We start from the raw sequence: 17,558 nt of genomic DNA on the forward strand, positions 1-17,558 counted from the left end.
AGATTTTTTTATTCCCAATTCAAAATGAGCTGTTTAACAGTATTTATTTTATAAACATGTAATACAGTTTGAAACCTTTCTCTCCAAATCCTGTAATATATATACCCCAAAGAAGAGAGCAAAGATAGCCTGTAAGAACCCATGTCACACAAATACCTCTTTTGGTGTCTTAGTTTCCTTATTCCAGCTGACATGATACTACGTGAAACTAGAACATGTTGTTAAATAAAGCAGTGGTCTCTAGTATGAATCTGCTTGACAAGAATCTCTCTGGGCTCCATAGAGATTCCATATCAATTCTTAGAATATGAAAAAGGTAAGAGTTCGGTGCTTTGTTTTGAATAGTGCCATCTGCCTAGAAGAAAAGTTAATGGCATATCTGCCCAGAGTCATCCTGTTGAGGTGAGTGGCCATAGAATTTAAATAAAAATAAACAAGTATACACATAAATAAAGAAGACCTGGGGCAAGACAGGACAGACATCAGGTAAACCTCATATGATGCTTTGTGCTTTAGTATCAATAACTAATTGTTCCCCTATCCACACATATTTAAGTATGTTAATTACATATTTAATCAGCTCTCCTTGCATGTGTTATGTATTCCTGCTTGCCTGTTGCAAATGCTATGCTTTGTGAAATGGTTGTGTCCACCATTCTTTCTTTCTTTCTTTTTTTTTTGGGGGGGGGGCAGGGGCTGAGGGAGAAATAAACAGCTCCTCCATGGCAGGTATTTAGTGAGATGTCTTAGATGTTAAAATATTTATGATTGCTCACCATTTTTAATTATCCTGGAATTTTACCATCATGGAGGGGGGGAAGCAGATTGTTATGGAAACTGGTAGTAAAATTAAAACAAATTTAGCTTAGGGCCATGTGAGAAATGATAGAAGACAGCTTGATGTAAAATATGCTGTTACTAAACAACAGGGATAATCACATGAAAAAACAAAGGGGGAATTATTTTAGTATGAATTCAAACCTGCCAAAAAGTTATGCTCACATTAATTTGACCAAAACATGACCAGGGATATCCTCAGTTAAATGACAGAATAGTTGTTCAGGCTACTATAGAAAAACATTTAGATTAAAAAATGTGTTTTTCCAAAGCCACTCCTTATTTTTAACCATACAGAACAATGATTGTTTTTAACGTAAGCTGAAATTCCTTATATGAGATACACATATACATTAGAAAAGGATTTGAAGATTGTTCATTGTATAAAAATTGTTAACAATTACAATACACAGCTCAAATTTTTATTTTTTTCAAAGCAGAAAGTGACCCTGGCCTTACATGGAAAAGTCTACTTAAAACTGCTTAAAACTATATTACCCATAATGAAGTTCTAGAAAAGCTAGTGAAACTTTGTTAATCCCTTTTGAGATCAAATCTGTATAGTCGATTAAACTTTTAATTTAAATAAAATATACAAGGGTAATAACAAAAACACATTTCCTTTATAGCAATTATTAATCTGTGTCTGAGAGTGTGTGCATAGATGTGATGATGATAGAGATAGATAGATAGATAGATAGATAGATAGATAGATAGATAGATAGATAGATAGATAGATATGGCAGGCAGGCCGGCAGGCAGACATAGAGGTAGATAGATAGACAGGCAGAAAGACAGACAAAGGGCAGATAGATATAAAACAAACAAGTGAATCTCAAAGATAAATACATCCTTTGATTATTTATGGAGTAAAACTATTACAGAATGTAAAGGACAATTAATGCCTATTTCTATGTAAAACAGTTGTACAGGTTGGTTTCAGGTACAAGAAAGCCCTTTGAGTCTAGTTCATAGATGGTTTTCAGAAGGAAAAATGTATTTACGTTTAGACAGATTATTCTTTATTCCGTTAGAACATTTTGTTTAGAAAAGGACTTCTTTCTCTTCCTCTTTTCTTTATATATTATATATCCGTACATTCTGCACATAGTTATTTTTTCTTCAAAAATGCTGTTAACTTTTATTTTTTGAAATTTTAACTTTTAACTTTCTGATAATCACTCCAACTGGTGAATGTAAAAAAAAAAATTCTGATCCAATGGTATGATACATTGCTTTTGATTTGAAACAGTGTTTAGAACAACAATTTTTTAAATAAAAAAAAATAGTAAAGACCATTTTCTGTAGCAAAAACTTGGTGAAGTTTATTACGTGCAGTTTGTGCTGTACTTTACTTGATAGATCTGTTATTAGCAAATTAATTTAGACTTGTAGGTTTCCTAATCACTTGGGATCTGGCAGTTTTCCTAAACAACATGAGAGAATTAGCAAGTATAATCTTTGAATGTACTCTAGTTTCTGAATTATTATTAATGGAGGAAAATCAGCAGCATTCCTTTTCTCCTGGTTTAATTTTATTGGGGCAATTTGCTGAAGTGATAAAGAAAACTGAAAAAATAAGTTTTCATGTATTCATTGGAAGATCCCCTAGGAAATCTTATTGACTTGGATAATCAATTCATTGCAACATATCTGCAGCAAAATAAAATCTCTGAAGCCTATATCACAAGCAGCACCTGGTATATTAATTCTGATAATTTAGCTTGGGAAACCTGGAATGTTAGAAGCAGTTTCCTATATATGGAACTATTTCACTTATGTCCTAAATTATCCAGTATGAATGATTTCTCACAGAAAAATTATCTCTAAAAATGTGAAAATCTAATTGCTGTATCACTAGGACTCCAAATGTCATCTAAACCAATTGACTGCTAAATTCATGTATGATTGTTTCTACTAATGCTATGAACACCAAGAAGAAACCATACTGCATTTAGCTGTTTTAGTTTCTATTTAGCTGTGCTAGTATAAAAAGATTATTATTAAATCACTTCAAAAAAAAATTTTAATCAAATTTCAGAATATAAGTAGTAGATGGCAAACATAAAAGGGTATTTTATGGATAGAACCAATACAGCCTTTGACATCTCATTCAGTAACACATGATTGTAAACCAAATATATTTGGATTTCTTTTTCCCTAACTACTTTGGATTTAGAGGAAAAAGTAGAAAAAAATAACCTTAAATATAATTCTGCAGTAACATTTAGGAGTAGAAGAAACCATGTGTGTGTGCTTGTGTGTGCCTACAAATTATAATTTCTTTGACTTACGTTCTTGAATTGTCATTCAATTGCCATTATGGAAATAATGTTAAATTTCAATAATTACTGTATGATTGCCAATAATTATTAGGAAATAAACCACCAATTATTTCGGTAAACCTGCAACACAACCTATCTATTAGATCTGCTGTGTGGACTTCCATGTGCAAATCTGTGAGAGATGACAAAAGCAAAGCATTCCAAAAGCAAATCAATAGTTTGGGATAACTGGTATTGAGGAAAGACTAAGTTTATGGTGAACCATGGCCTAACTACTGATTGATGCTTTGTGCTCTATACCAATAATATTTTCTCTGATATCTAAGTCAGGTCATCTAGATGTTTTTGTTTGGGTCCATTCCAATGATTTCCTTTTATCCACGATTCAGATCACTATCTTTAAGAAGGCTGAAAGGGAAAGTTCTGTTTAGCTGAAAGCAAGACATTCAATTTTTCATGTGTTTTCTTATATACACAAATATGAGTGTAAAGATGCAGTAGTATGTTGTTACTCATTATTGGTTCCGAGAAGTACAATGAGTACCAAAAACAATGAATACCAAACAAAATTTTCCCACAAGGAATAAAATATTGTGTTAATTTTTATTTCATATTAGTTTCAATGGCAAGATGATGACCATGCCAATGAGAAAATGATTTAATCATAATACTGTGTTTCTTGAAAATACAACGACCCCGAAAGTAAGTCTTAGTTTGATTTCACACATGAACCCAATATAAGCCCTACCCCCAAAATAAGCCCTAATTAAGATTCCACCCACTCCAGGGTGCTTGGGTAAAAATTAAGCGAGGGTGGGAATGGGGGCTAGAGCTGCCCTACTTACCTTCAAGTTGCAGCCAGGCCTCGCATACCCCGACACCTGCCATTTCTTCTACAGCTGGCAAGGCTTTCCTGAAGGCCTCTGTAGCTGATAACAGAGCTCCAGATCAATCCAGAGCTCTGTTATCAGCTGCAGAGACCTTCAGGAAAGCCTTGCTGGCCTTAGAAGAAGTTCCTGAAGGCCTCTGATAGTGGAAAGGAGGCCGGAAACGCGCAAGTGAGTCAGTGGACAACATCTCCCCCAAAATAAGACCTGGTACCTTTTTTTGCTGGCAAAAAAATATAAGACAGGGTCTTATTTTCAGGGAAACTTGGATAGTTTAGTTTTTTATAAATATTTTGATAAGTTAATGCTACATATAAAATCATAAAATATCTTACAGGAAGTTTACTTTGAATATCACAAACATGAGATGATCTGGAATTTCAAAAATGCTATTTATAGTAACTTAGCATAAAATAGCATTAGAAGCTATATCAATACACATCATCAATTTCTATTTGTTTTTAAAGATTCTTCTCTATCGGCGCGCACACACACACACACACACACACACACACAAAGACACAATTTCATACATGCAAATCTCTTTATCTCTCTATAGTATAAATCAGACATAAGGAACAAAAAACATTTTCAGGGATCAGAAATCACATTCCACCATGTGGACATATTACTGTGTTGTGATACTATAGTAAAGCAAAATTATTGCTCTTCAGATGAAGACTTCTGTGCCTATGGAATTTGCATCCTGCCCCCTAAAAAAATCTAGACTTATGCTGATTTTCCTCTCCTCCTGTGCTAAATCTTTTCTATTTACTGTAGCTCGGTAAATATTTCTTTTTCCCCTAGAAACTTAATCTCTCTTTCTCAATATCACTCATTTCTGCCCTGACATTAAATAACTTACAACACTTTGAAAATCAGTTCTCTAATTGAATTTGTGGACTCAAAATTGGTTTCTGAAAATTATTCACTTCCTCAATGTGAATTCCTTGGATCAGAGTTTTAAATATAACAACTTTCCTTTACATTTATATCCTGGATGAACACTCTCAGAGCTTATGCAGAGAACTGATCTATTATCCTAAATCATGAGTACATTTTTATGATTTAAACATGATTTAAATATTTGGAATCAGACTTTGCTGAGGGTTCCCCAAAAACTTTGAATTTATAGAACTACTGTTTTTTCAGCCATTAGACACTCCCTGAATCAGAATCCTTTTGCCCCCAAAAGATTTGCTGGCTCAAGGGAAGGGAAATAGGTTTTTGTAACTCTTTATCTACTTTCTGTTACCTGTCTGCGCAAAGGAATGCGCTTTGTCAGTTTATGTACCGCTGGTTGACTGCTGAAGTCTGATTTTTTGGTTGAAGATCTCATGCGGCACACAATGACGACCAGCACCATACAGACAATGATGAAGACTCCCGAGCAGTAGATGGAAATCTCCACGTAGTCTGGGTATGTTGGGTAGGGTCTGTTTGTGACTGAAGCTACAGTGCAAGTGTGAAGGGGGAACAGGCAGGACAACAAATTAGGAGGCAGAAAAAAGTCAAGCTGAAGAGAAAAGAACATGTAAATAGATGGACCTCAAGTACAGGTAGTCCTCAACTCACAACGGTTCATTCAGTGACCATTCAAAGTTACAATGGCACTGGAAAAAGTGACTTATGACCATTTTTCAAAGCTACCACCTTTGTAGCATCCCCACGATCACATGACCAACATTCAGATGCTTGGCAACTGGTTCATACTTATGACCGTTGCTGTGTCCCAAGGTCATGTGCTCACCTTTTGTGGCCTTCTGAGAAGCAAAATCAATGAGGAAGCCAGATTCATTTAACAACCGGGTTACTAACTTAACAACCAAAGTGATTCGCTTGACAACTGAGACAAGAAAGGTCATAAAATGTGGCAAAACTCACTTAACAAATGTCTCATTTAACAACAGAAATTTTGGACTCAATTGTGGTCGAGAACTACCTGTACTACTGCACAAAGTTTATAAGACACCAAATGCCTAATATTTCTACAGTGTGGACCCAATTTAAAGGGTCCAACGTTAATCAACGTTAATATTTTAACGTTTCAGTGCTTAGCACATCTAATATTTTAGAATGTGACTGAAGCGGCTTTTTCTTTATTAAATGACCCTTTTAAGATAACTTGTGAATATAATCACTGTCGGGGTTATTAGCCAGCCTATTTATATTTGAAATTAAGACTACATATTATTGGAATTATGCATGTGATCACCTTTTCTTCTTACTCTATTTTTCTTTTTTTTAAGCCAAGGTCCTTTAGATAGGAAAACAGGCACATAATTCATTCCAGATGAATAAACATTTATCCCAATCTCCCAGTATTTGGCCTGCAGCAAATGACAGGTTTAGTAAAATAATTTTAAGGAACGTTGTAGCTAACTCTGTGGGCCACCTGAACACACAACGAAAGCCAAACAAGGACTGAAAGCTAGTGGAAAAGCAAGGCTTATGAGAGAACAAAGCATAACAAAGATTAGGCATCAACTAGGTTGGACTTCTGTACTTCTACTGGAAGTTGGCAGGAACTATACATCAAGTATTTTGAATTAAAGTTTTTTCATTCATGAACACTGTCAAATTGTGTTCAATACCAAACATTCATCAATTTTATCTTTCTATGCATCTCATATGGTAGAAGTCCAATGAACAAGGTGATAGATATTTCTAAGAGATAAGCATAGGATCAGGGCTTTTAATGTCAGAAGGAACCGAGCATATAAGTTTTAGATCCTTTGAAAACTATAGCTATTAAAGCGTTGCCATTCAGTGTCTTACAGTAATGTTATTCACTTTAATGGCATTTAAGAGGATGTTAAGAGCACTTAAAACTCAGTCTTATATCCAAGCATTTTGGCAGAGCAACTCATGAAATCTAATATAAGTCTTTATAAGGCCAACAGGGAACAATTATTATTTTTAATAATTACTTTTTTAAAAAACATACCTTTTCTTCCTAAGGCTTCTGTTTTCTATAATTATTACAAGTACTATCTACTGTCCTACCTGAATAATGATAAGAGTATACCATGAAAATGGTAGCCTAATTAGTTGGATATATTTGCCCTAGTAACATCATTGCAAATGGAGGAAGTTTAAATTTGTAATGATTGACAATTTAAAAAAATGATTTCAGCACTTCCCTCCATAATTCAATCTTTGGACTATGCCTAGATACAAATTAGCTTCAGCATAAATACACTCACATATCTAGGTAGGCAAGTACTGTATATAAGTAAGCTTACCAAGGGGATATTGTGGTCATATTAGTTCTAGTCTATAAATGGCACTGGACAATTATAATTCTAGTTTATAGTTACCTTCTACCAATGTTTATTTTGCAGATCAATCTTTTCGAAACAGGTATATTTGAGGTGTGTTGAATAGCAAACTTTCAATATTCCCAGCTATCACAGCTATACTTCCAGGGGATGACAAATTTTATATCTAATTGTTTTGGGTAGTGTAATGATTTGCTGATATTCATGTGATTAAAATAAACAATGCAAGATTAAAATAAATATGACAAACAGTGTCTTAGCCTGCAGTGACTTTTGGGTTTATAACTTTTTGGATATCTTTTTTATTTGCATTTGTGAAAAAGCACTATTAGGAATATCAGTTTATGTAATATGTATTTAATCGTTTTATTTCAGTATTAAAATAGTAGTAATTCTACAAATATAACTGGTCAATATAAAAGCAATGCATATTAGAAGCTAATCTTCCATATCATCTGATGTTAATACTCCTTCACATAAATTGATCAAGTTGTGCTTCAGCAGTTGCAAATAGGGAAGTAATCTGGCAAGCAGAAGCAACAGCCACTTAAATCATAACCACCTGTTTATTGATGGATGCAGCTTAGAGCTTCAAAAGGTAATAAGTTAAAAATATAGTAATGTGGGTTTTCTTACATTAAGAGGAAAGAAAGAACCTTCAAAACCTTGAGAAAAATTTACAGCATGTATACCACAAGTGTAAATTATAGCTTTAGCAATACATGCATGCAGGAATCTTTATATAAAACTATAAACAGAAACACACACAAACACACAGAGCAGCAAATTATTAACTACAACTTTCAACAACTTAATGTACAGTTCTGTAATAACAACAATGTAAGGAAATAGGTTAAAGGGTTATAAAGCAAGCAGTTTTTATTCATCTAGATGTCCATTATTTTCTAATTGACATTTTCAGCTAGAAAAGCAAATTACTGTGCACTTCTGATCAAAACAGAAGCAACATCATTGCAAGCAACACAAGACACATTTCGCAAACAAGCAAATTACAGATAGTCCTCAACTTACAACAGTTCATTTAGTGACCATTCAAAGTTACAATGGTACTGAAAAGAGTGACTTATGACCATTTTTCACACTTATGACCATTGCAGCATCCCAATGGTCATGTCATTTATGTTCAGATGTTTGACAACTGACTCACATTTATGATGGTTGCAGTGTTCAGGAGTCATTTTATGACCTTCTGACAAGCAAAGTCAATGGAGAACCTAGATTAACTTAACCACCATGTTCTAATTTAACAACTGCAGTTATTCACTTAACACACATGGCAAGAAAAGTCATAAAATGGAACAAATTCACTTAACAAATTTTTCACTTAACAACATAATTTTTGGGCTCAATTATGGTCTTAAGTTGAGGACTATTGGTAGTAGCCCGTTTGCTTGGAGCATGCAGCATTTAAAGAGTACACCAAATCGATTGTAAAGTTATAGAAACACCGCTTCTGTATTCCCTCTTCTGTACATCAAATTCTCATGAATATATATCCCAATTCGTTGGCATTAAAACAGCTTTTCAAAAGGGCTCCTTCAAATTTCCCCTCCGACTTGCTTTTGAATTCTAAACTTCCCAGAGAAACATAAACGGGAAAAGTTTATGATTGTCTTTAAAGTATTCTTCCATTATCTTTTAATGGGAAGTGGGGTAAAATAGATAGAATTATTCAAATGAATTCCAAAACCACCCCAGTCCATCATTTTGAATAGTCATTGAATTTTTGGGGGGAAAGGAATTGAAAAGTCCTTGTTGAGACAGAAGCCGTGTTATTTAATAGCAATCAACAATGAAGCAGGAAAAGAAAGAAAACCATGAGAAGATAGCAGTATATACCTGGCAGGACGGTCAACCATGCAGAATGAAAGGATATCCCAATAGAATTACCCGCCAAGCATGTATATTCCCCAGCATCCTCAAAAGTTACATTCCGTATATAGAGAACCTCAATTTCTTTGTCCGTGGTATTAACACCGGCAGCCTAGGAAAAAAATGGAGGCAAGAGAAAAGCTAGACATTTTAGGAAATTGTTGTGGATGGGAAATGGGACCACGGGAACTTGGCACTTCCGAAGAAGCAAAATTTCACCGCCGTGGGGAGATCCCATCCACAAATCCTCAACCAGAAGGCAATTACCAACAGATCCCAGCGCACCTTAGAGAGGAATAAATCATGGATACCCTTCACCAAACCTAGACTCACCACCTAAGTATGCATGCAATCAAATAAACATGGAAAAATTCGACCACAAACTGTTTTGAGTTTTTAAAAATGGCACAGAAACATAAAATGCACAAAAGAAAAATCTTTTTTAAAAAAAGATTCTCCTTCAAATTAAAGAGGAGTATCAGAGGCATAGACAGAAGAGTTTAAAACTAAGAAATAATACTATCAAAAGGAAGTATGTTCATTATACTTTTGATAGAGGCCAAACAATTATTTTTTAAAAAAAACCTCTCAGGCAAAATCATTAAATGTTGTTCTAGTAGAAAAGAACAGAACAACGTTGTGTCTAATAGAGATAAGAAGCCAAGATTTTTTTAAAAATTTGATGTAGATGCCACCCTTCTCCGGAGACTCAGGGCGGCTTACAATGTGTTAAGCAATAGCCTTCATACTTTTTGTATATTTATACAAAGTCAGCTTATTGCCCCCACAATCTGGGTCCTCATTGTTGTTGGTGTGCCTACACTATGTCCACTGTTCCTGTTGGGAGCAGGTCAGGAAAGCTTTGCGAATTGACACTATTACTCTGTTTTCCCCAAAATAAGACATCCCCTGATAATAAGCCCAATCGGGCTTTTGAGTGCATGGCAATAAGGCCAAGCGCTTATTTCAGGGTTCAAAAAAATATAAGACAGGGTCTTATTTTCAGGAAAACATGGTATAGAAAACATGTACAAATCAGTGTTCACTAAAATGATCTTATTGGTATGGACACCAAGTACAGTGAGATACAATCCATTTTTCATACTAAATCTACTCTATTGGTTCAACATTTCAAGGTAAACAATAGGATTGTTCAAAGGGCAAAATAAAGAATCTCAAATTAAACAATGTTCTAAAACAATCAACATGGTAGCTTTACTATTCTATTGTGCACACGAACAATGGAATTAACAATAGAGGATTCATGTCCATTGACCCTCAGAGCAGGATGATTTTACATGGCTACCAAGTCTGTCACTCTATTAACAAGAGCCACATGATTGTATATAGCTTTGTACAGCTCAAGTAGTTAAATAATGTGATAAAAAGAATATAGTCAGCACTAGATTTCCAGGAAAATAGTTTATGCTGAACTGAATCTACAGGAATTCAGATTTGGAATTCAGATTTGGTCTGATACCATGGAGAAAAAGTCTAGTATAGGTATAGTCACCACATAATCTTGGAAAAGAGATAGGACAAACCTGAAAAAATGGAAAATATGAAAGAGATTCATGAGGATAAAAAAGGTTTGTGTTTATAATGTTGCTTTACAAAGAAAAATTCAAGAGCAAAACCAAGAAAATAAATAATTAAGCTTCCTGAAACAAAGATCTGTCCCTTTAAAATAAAGGACATATGGTCTTTGTAAATATAGGGGTATGGTAGACACACAGTCAAAGAATGAATCTAGGGGAAAGTCAGAAGTTAGAGTCCTTCAGAGTATGCTGAGAAAAATATATATGGACAAATATATTCGAATGCTTCAAAGAAAAATACAAAAGAGTTCAGATAATTAAAGCAGATAATTAAAAAGACATGTATACTGTTTGTGGGAATTTTTCCATGGCTACTGGAGTAAAACCAGTTGCATCTTCAAGACAGGATTATAAATGCACCAAGGTCATAAGAGTTATCCTAGAAGCTGCCTGCAGAATCCCAAAGCACCACTTTTTCCAGCTTCTACATCCAGCTTTCTTTAACAGACATTTTTTACCTTTATCTGGCTGAACCATAAGCCAGGCAGACTGGTTGGCCTCCCCTATATAATTGGAGACCTTACAAATATATTCTCCAGCATCCTCCTCTGTCACATTGTACAGTTTCAGCACTTCAGCATTGGAACTATTTATCCCCGAATGCTAGAACAGACCAATAACACAGGAGAACAATGTAACTGCTACCCCAAATGTAGACACCACCATGGTCCCGCCACCAAAATACTGAAGATGTCTTCAATTAGCATATGAGTAGATAAATATTATACTTATTTCATTTTATTTTTTTTTAAAAGAGAATAGAATGGAAAAACTCCTGAGTAGACCAACTGTTGAGTGATGCCAACTCCTTAGATTCCGGGCTCTTCTTATTTCATAGCAGAACAATATTTTGTAAGGAAATCAGTGACTGCCAACTTGAAAATGCATTGCCCAGTAGAAGTTTCACAACAGGGTGGTTAAAAATTGACATTTCAGCATCTCTGACATTCGGTAAAACCAAGCACTGCCAACATTCTTTGGCAGCAAATATGACCATTTCAGAAGGCCACTTACTGTTCCCCTAACGCTTGAATATTAAAGGCAGAGTATAGTTTTCTGTATTTATTTTGCATATTATTTGCAAAAAATAATCATCATCATAAGTAATACTAATAAAAGCATATGGCAATTCTCTTAATAAATAATGAGATCTGAAAAATAAATCATTTTGCTAGTAAATAAAAGGATTTCTAGGGCAGTGTTTCTTAATCTTGACAACTTTAAGTTGTGTGGACTTCAGCTCCCAGAATTCCCTAGCCAGTATGCCTGTCCATAAATCTTAAAGTTGCTGAGGTTGAAAAATAGTGTCATCTAGAGGGTAAATTGCCAAACAAATGTTTGCTTTTGTTTCTGTCAAGAGTGGACAGTATTGTTAAGTCACCAGATAACATCAAACGGTAACTCCCGTGAGCACCAGCTCATCTTCGACAGGCAAACTGAAAAAGTTCTAGTTCATTCAAATGAATTTGATTCCTTGGTTCCATTTTACAATGATGTTTGTAAAATAATTACTTATTGTCTCAAAAATGTACAATAATAATAATAATAATAAACTTACCTTTAAAACTTCCAAATGTGGTAATCCATCTGGTCCATATTTACTTCCATTCTTTTCTACGTGTTTTATCCATTGGATATGAGGCTGGGCATCACTGTAGACTTTGCAGACAAACTCAGCATCGCTCCCAACAACTGCAGAGGTATTGGCTGGTAGACCAGCTTGCAGGATAGGCCTGTGTGGTGATCGCTCTATCAAGAAAGGGATTGGGGGGGGGGGAATACAAAAGAGAGAAATGATCATACAAAGATGCAGAATTAATCAATGTGGCCAAGATAAGTGTTAGTGAACATGAGACAACTTTTGGATGAATTAATATCACAACCAAACAGAGCAAAAGCTATATTTCAAGATGTTGTTTACAAATTGTAAACTGTACTACGTACAGTTTACTAGTAGTCCACTGTACTACGAAAGAGCCTGCAGTACAGTGGACTAAAGCACTGTAATTAACATCTGCTGCTTGCAATTACTGCAAGTTCAAATCTCACCAGGCTCAAGATTGACTCAGCCTTTCATCCTTTCAAAGGTAGGTAAAATGAGGACCCAGATTGAGGGGGCAATAACCTGACTTTGTATAAATATACAAAAGTATGAAGGCTATTGCTTAACACATTGTAAGCCGCCCTGAGTCTCCGGAGAAGGGCGGCATATAAATTAAATTAAAAAAAAATTAACACTGGACTACTATTGAAACATTATCCTTACAGGAGCAAAGAAAGAAGTTTCACAGGAAATACAGAGCAAAGATTTATAGCAAAATTCATCAATTACAACTTTTTTAGTGACTGAGACTTGATTATCACTTTACCAATGATGATTTATTTACCACTTAGTAAATAAAAATGGAAGATTTTAATATGCATTGATTAAGTAGTATTTACATTCTACATTTGAAACCAATGCAGACATTTGATAAATGCATCAATACAACATGCAGAACGATGGATGGATGGATGGATGGATGGATGGATGGATGGAAGGAAGGAAGGAAGGAAGGAAGGAAGGAAGGAAGGAAGGAAGGAAGGAAGGCTAATGTTAATATGTTAATAGCTAAATATGATGGTAATCACTTAATGGTAATCAGGATTCATGCTAAGTACAGAGTAGACAAGTACAGTATCATTTCAAATCTATCACAGTAAAACAAAATTATCTGTATAGTCCATGATAGCTTTATTCCATCTGGGATAATTCTGCATTGCAGAATTCTGCATGTTTCATTTTCAGTTATCAAAGACATCAGGTTATGGAAACCTTTTCTTTTTTCCATTTCTTGTTATTATGTAGTTATAAACCTTGATACATCACTTCAATAAAGTGATGTTTATAAATATTAATTGGAGATTATTAACATTCTATTATTTTACTTATTTATTATTTAGATCATTTAGATTATTGAAAATAGAGAAAAATGTTCTATCAATATTAATTTCAATTTAGAATGTCAATATTATAAGCATAAAATTGATTTTTTTTTCATCCAAAGTTGTGTTTAACACTGTAGAACTGCTGCAAAATGCATCAAAATATTTTATAAACACACACACAAAATTTAACAAGGATCAAAATGCTCAAAAGTAAAAATTCATGTTTTACGATTTAAAAGATGTCAGTTTAGAAAAATCTTTTCTAAGAATCTTGGGTATTCTCCAGTTAGACTGCTTTTGCAAGACAGCTGCACAAAAAACATTACATGCCCTAACTTAATGTACAACACAGTCTTCTAAGTCATGGCGGAGTGCTATTATTCCAAAAAACAAATATTCTTATTATTACTTCTTTGTGGTATTATCAACCCAACATATGGTTTTGCAAATCTCAAAACACATGACATCATCCTGTGGTTTGGAGCTACAAAGACTTGGTACCCAGGGTAAAAGGAATAGATTATTCACACCCATCTTCTAGTGTCACAACATGATATATGTTGGTGTTTCTCCAAGAAACTTTTTTGGGAGAACACCAAACTGGCTTTTTTGAATCTAATTTTCTTTCTTTCTTTCTTTCTTTCTTTCTTTCTTTCTTTCTTTCTTTCTTTCTTCCTTCCTTCCTTCCTTCCTTCCTTCCTTCCTTCCTTCCTTCCTTCTTTCTTTTCTTTTCTTTTCTTTTCTTTCTTTCTTTCTTATTGTTATTGTAAGTTGGGGACTACCTGTAGTCAAAACAACGTGCCAAAACTGCCAAATAGTAAATATGTCCTTTCAGTGAGGACCCTCTTGTTCATTGGGAAGAAAAATGATTCCATTTTTAATTCTCTAAATACTCAGCAGATTATATATATGTAAGTTTACCAGGGATTTTTTAATGGAAACAATTATCGTTAAAACTTTGGACTGAGAGGTACACCTCCTATGATAAAGCTGAAATAATAACATTCTTACTCACAATAAAAGATCCCTTCCTAGGTTTTTTTTTTCTAAAAATCTGATTGTGGCAGTCTATAAAAATGAAAAGGATTTAATTTATTAATGGTACATCTATTTAACAGAAAAAAATTAAATAGTTTCCAAATACCAAATGTACAATCTTGGGGGGGGGGGGTTTCCTCAAAATTAGAATCCCGAGTTTAAATAGCAAGCAACAGCGCTGCCAAACAATGAAATCTTTCATACAGTGGGCCCATCACGAATGCCTCTCTCGGGAATGTATTTGCTGATACAGCAATGGCACTGCAGTACAAAGCAGCTGTCTTCTTTAACTTGTGCCCCTTGGAAAGCTTGTTTTTAAATGATTTCACAGCTATATGTGGAATTGTGCTTAGGTCTTAACTCCATGGAAGCAGAATTTCATGCCGGGCACTGACTACTTGAAAGAATCTCCATTAAAAATTAAGCTTGGTTCTTGCCCTCAAGGTTTCAAAGGCAATAAGCAATGAGTGTGAAATCTCAGATACAACTGGAAAGAAGACAGGAGCAGGGAATGGAAGACAAGAATGGGCGAATCCTGCTGTTTCGTATGTAATGTATCAATGCGTTTTGTATCTGTTAGCTTTCAGCAGGTATTTTCACGACAGACTGAATTTGCTTACAGAGAGGACTAAAGAAGCATTAAAAGATGCTGCACAAAACATTTCATTCTTATTTGCAACATTTCTGTCTTTCTTAATGTATTTTAAATATGTATATCCTGCCTATCAGCATGCTGTCCTAATCACAAAGCAGTTTCAATAATATCCATAGAATACAATGGGGGGGGGAGAAATAGATAAAATCAAAACCATTTAAGGATAAGCGATCAAATCAGAGACCAGTCAGGAAACAATTAATCCTTTAGCAACTATAATTGAGACTGGCGTTTGATCAATAAGCAAAGCGATCACTATTAATTCTGGCTGTGCTTAGGATTTTACTTCAGGCCTGCAAAGATCATAAATGCAAGAACTGATCATAAAGTTACTTTTTTCATCATTGCAATGACTGTGAACGGCCCTTAAACTGGCAGTTGCTAAATGAGAACTCCCTTTAGGAGTCAAATCACACAATTCCTGCATGAAATGATACACGAGAAGAGCTCCTAGATCTACTTCCACTGTTGGCTTTGAACAAATACCAGAAATAAAAAGGCATCCTTCCAAATTTTGCACTTATAATTCATGTTTTACCTTTCTAATGTTCTGCTTCATCAGCTGTAGAAGTAGATGGCATAAAAACAGAGTGAAAATTGTGGCGTAAGGTATACATTACTATTTTTACAGTGGTGGAAATAATGTATAAAATTTCCCACCTTTTATAAATAAGATCCAATTTCATAACTCTTATCCTTCTTTGGTTGGAAAAAAAAAAAGCCTGACCCTTCTTTAACAGCATTCCACCTTCACAAAAATATTACAATTGTCTACAGTACAAAAATGAAACCTTGGAGAACAGTATTTAAAGTATTCTTAGAAAGTCAGCAGGCCTCATGTTTCATTTACCCACATCAGGGTTTGATTCTTTTAGTGACCTTACTTCTTGCCCTTAAATAAAGAAGAAAAATAAAGAAAGGGGAGGGGGGAATCTTCCCATATCTTAAGGATACCCTCCCCAACCTTTGTATTAAGTTTGATGCAGTCTTAAGTTTTAGATCCATATACCAAGGCAACTGAAATATTAAAGCTGATCTAATGTTGAGTTCTTTGAATCTAAACTGTATTAATCACAGAAATATTTACATAAAAGAAGTTCTAGGTGTGCATGGCTAAAAGTAAACACAAATCTTTATCATACAAATTATTAAGCTTTTCCAAATATTTGTCTAACAATAAATAACTTCAATCTGACAAAAGAATAACTTTTAGACTACATTTCATACTCACATGCTACAATACAAGAAGTGTCAGGTTGATCCCTGCATAATGATCCCATATATAGGTTTACTTAGCTATCATCAAGCATTAAGAACATATGACAACATGCTAACATGACAACAAATGATAATGAGCAAAATGAAACCAAATAACACTAATTAAATATAGCTTGTTAAAAAAGTGATCTCAGTATGTTTGCTGTTATTTCTTTGCTGTTACCACAATAATTCGGATGATTCTCAACATGCCATGAAAGCATGGACATCATAGAATGATGGGCTCCTAGCAAAACTTCTTGGCCACATACAATGTCAAGCTCAGGAGGAAATCAGGAGTCCAGGGAGTTCAAATGAATATAGGTTTAGTGTATGCTAAAGTTGTCTGCAAGAATCTGAACTTCTAAGACAAAGAAGACACAGAATATTACTTGATATGGAATAGATTTTATGAGTGGTTAGAAACAGAGGTAGAAATTAGATGACGAAAGATTGTTGCTATGTATGAATTAAATATAAAGATGGTTTATAATTATAAATATGCCAATATAATTAACAGAATTATAAATAAGCTAATATAAAGAGAAATTTAGCCAAAACTATTCTGTTACTTTATTACTGTTTTACCATTATATGTGTTAATGTTTCTTTTTGTTCTCTCTTTGTTTTTCTTTTTGTAAATGATATACCCTGACAACACACTGTATTCAAAATGTTTATGAATAAAAAAAAGTATCTTAACTATTAACAATCAAAGCAAATTGGTGGCAGATAAGAATCAACTTATCTACAGAATTCAAGATGGCTGGACTTTGATCTCTTGTGGCCATGAAGGGGCTCGAGACTAATGACACGTTTGACCCCTTACTCAGGCTCAGCCTGGTCAAATCCTACATATAATTCAATTGGATTGAATGGGTGGTTATGTAAATAGAACT

General features: G+C 34.4%; 1 protein-coding gene across 18 annotated transcripts in view; it reads right to left on the reverse strand.

Moving 5' to 3' along the window:
• FGFR2 (fibroblast growth factor receptor 2) overlaps window positions 1-17,558 on the reverse strand; it is a 158,225-nt gene that overhangs the window by 25,520 nt on the left and 115,147 nt on the right. For 6 of the 18 annotated variants that reach the window (XM_087872956.1, XM_087872955.1, XM_087872961.1 and 3 more), the window contains 3 exons: window positions 12,340-12,530; window positions 11,240-11,384; window positions 5,265-5,461 (listed from right to left, as the gene is read on the reverse strand). In XM_087872956.1, the coding sequence (XP_087729082.1) occupies window positions 5,265-5,461; window positions 11,240-11,384; window positions 12,340-12,530 (533 nt within the window). Of the gene's footprint in view, window positions 1-5,257; window positions 5,462-9,150; window positions 9,296-11,239; window positions 11,385-12,339; window positions 12,531-17,558 lie in introns of all 18 variants that reach the window. The other 12 variants (XM_087872953.1, XM_087872958.1, XM_087872950.1 and 9 more) reach the window with 3 other exon arrangements.

This window comes from Pantherophis guttatus, chromosome 6 (genome assembly GCF_059756535.1).
Source record: "Pantherophis guttatus breed Tessera chromosome 6, ASM5975653v1, whole genome shotgun sequence".
In the NCBI taxonomy this organism is placed as follows: Eukaryota; Metazoa; Chordata; class Lepidosauria; order Squamata; family Colubridae; genus Pantherophis; species Pantherophis guttatus.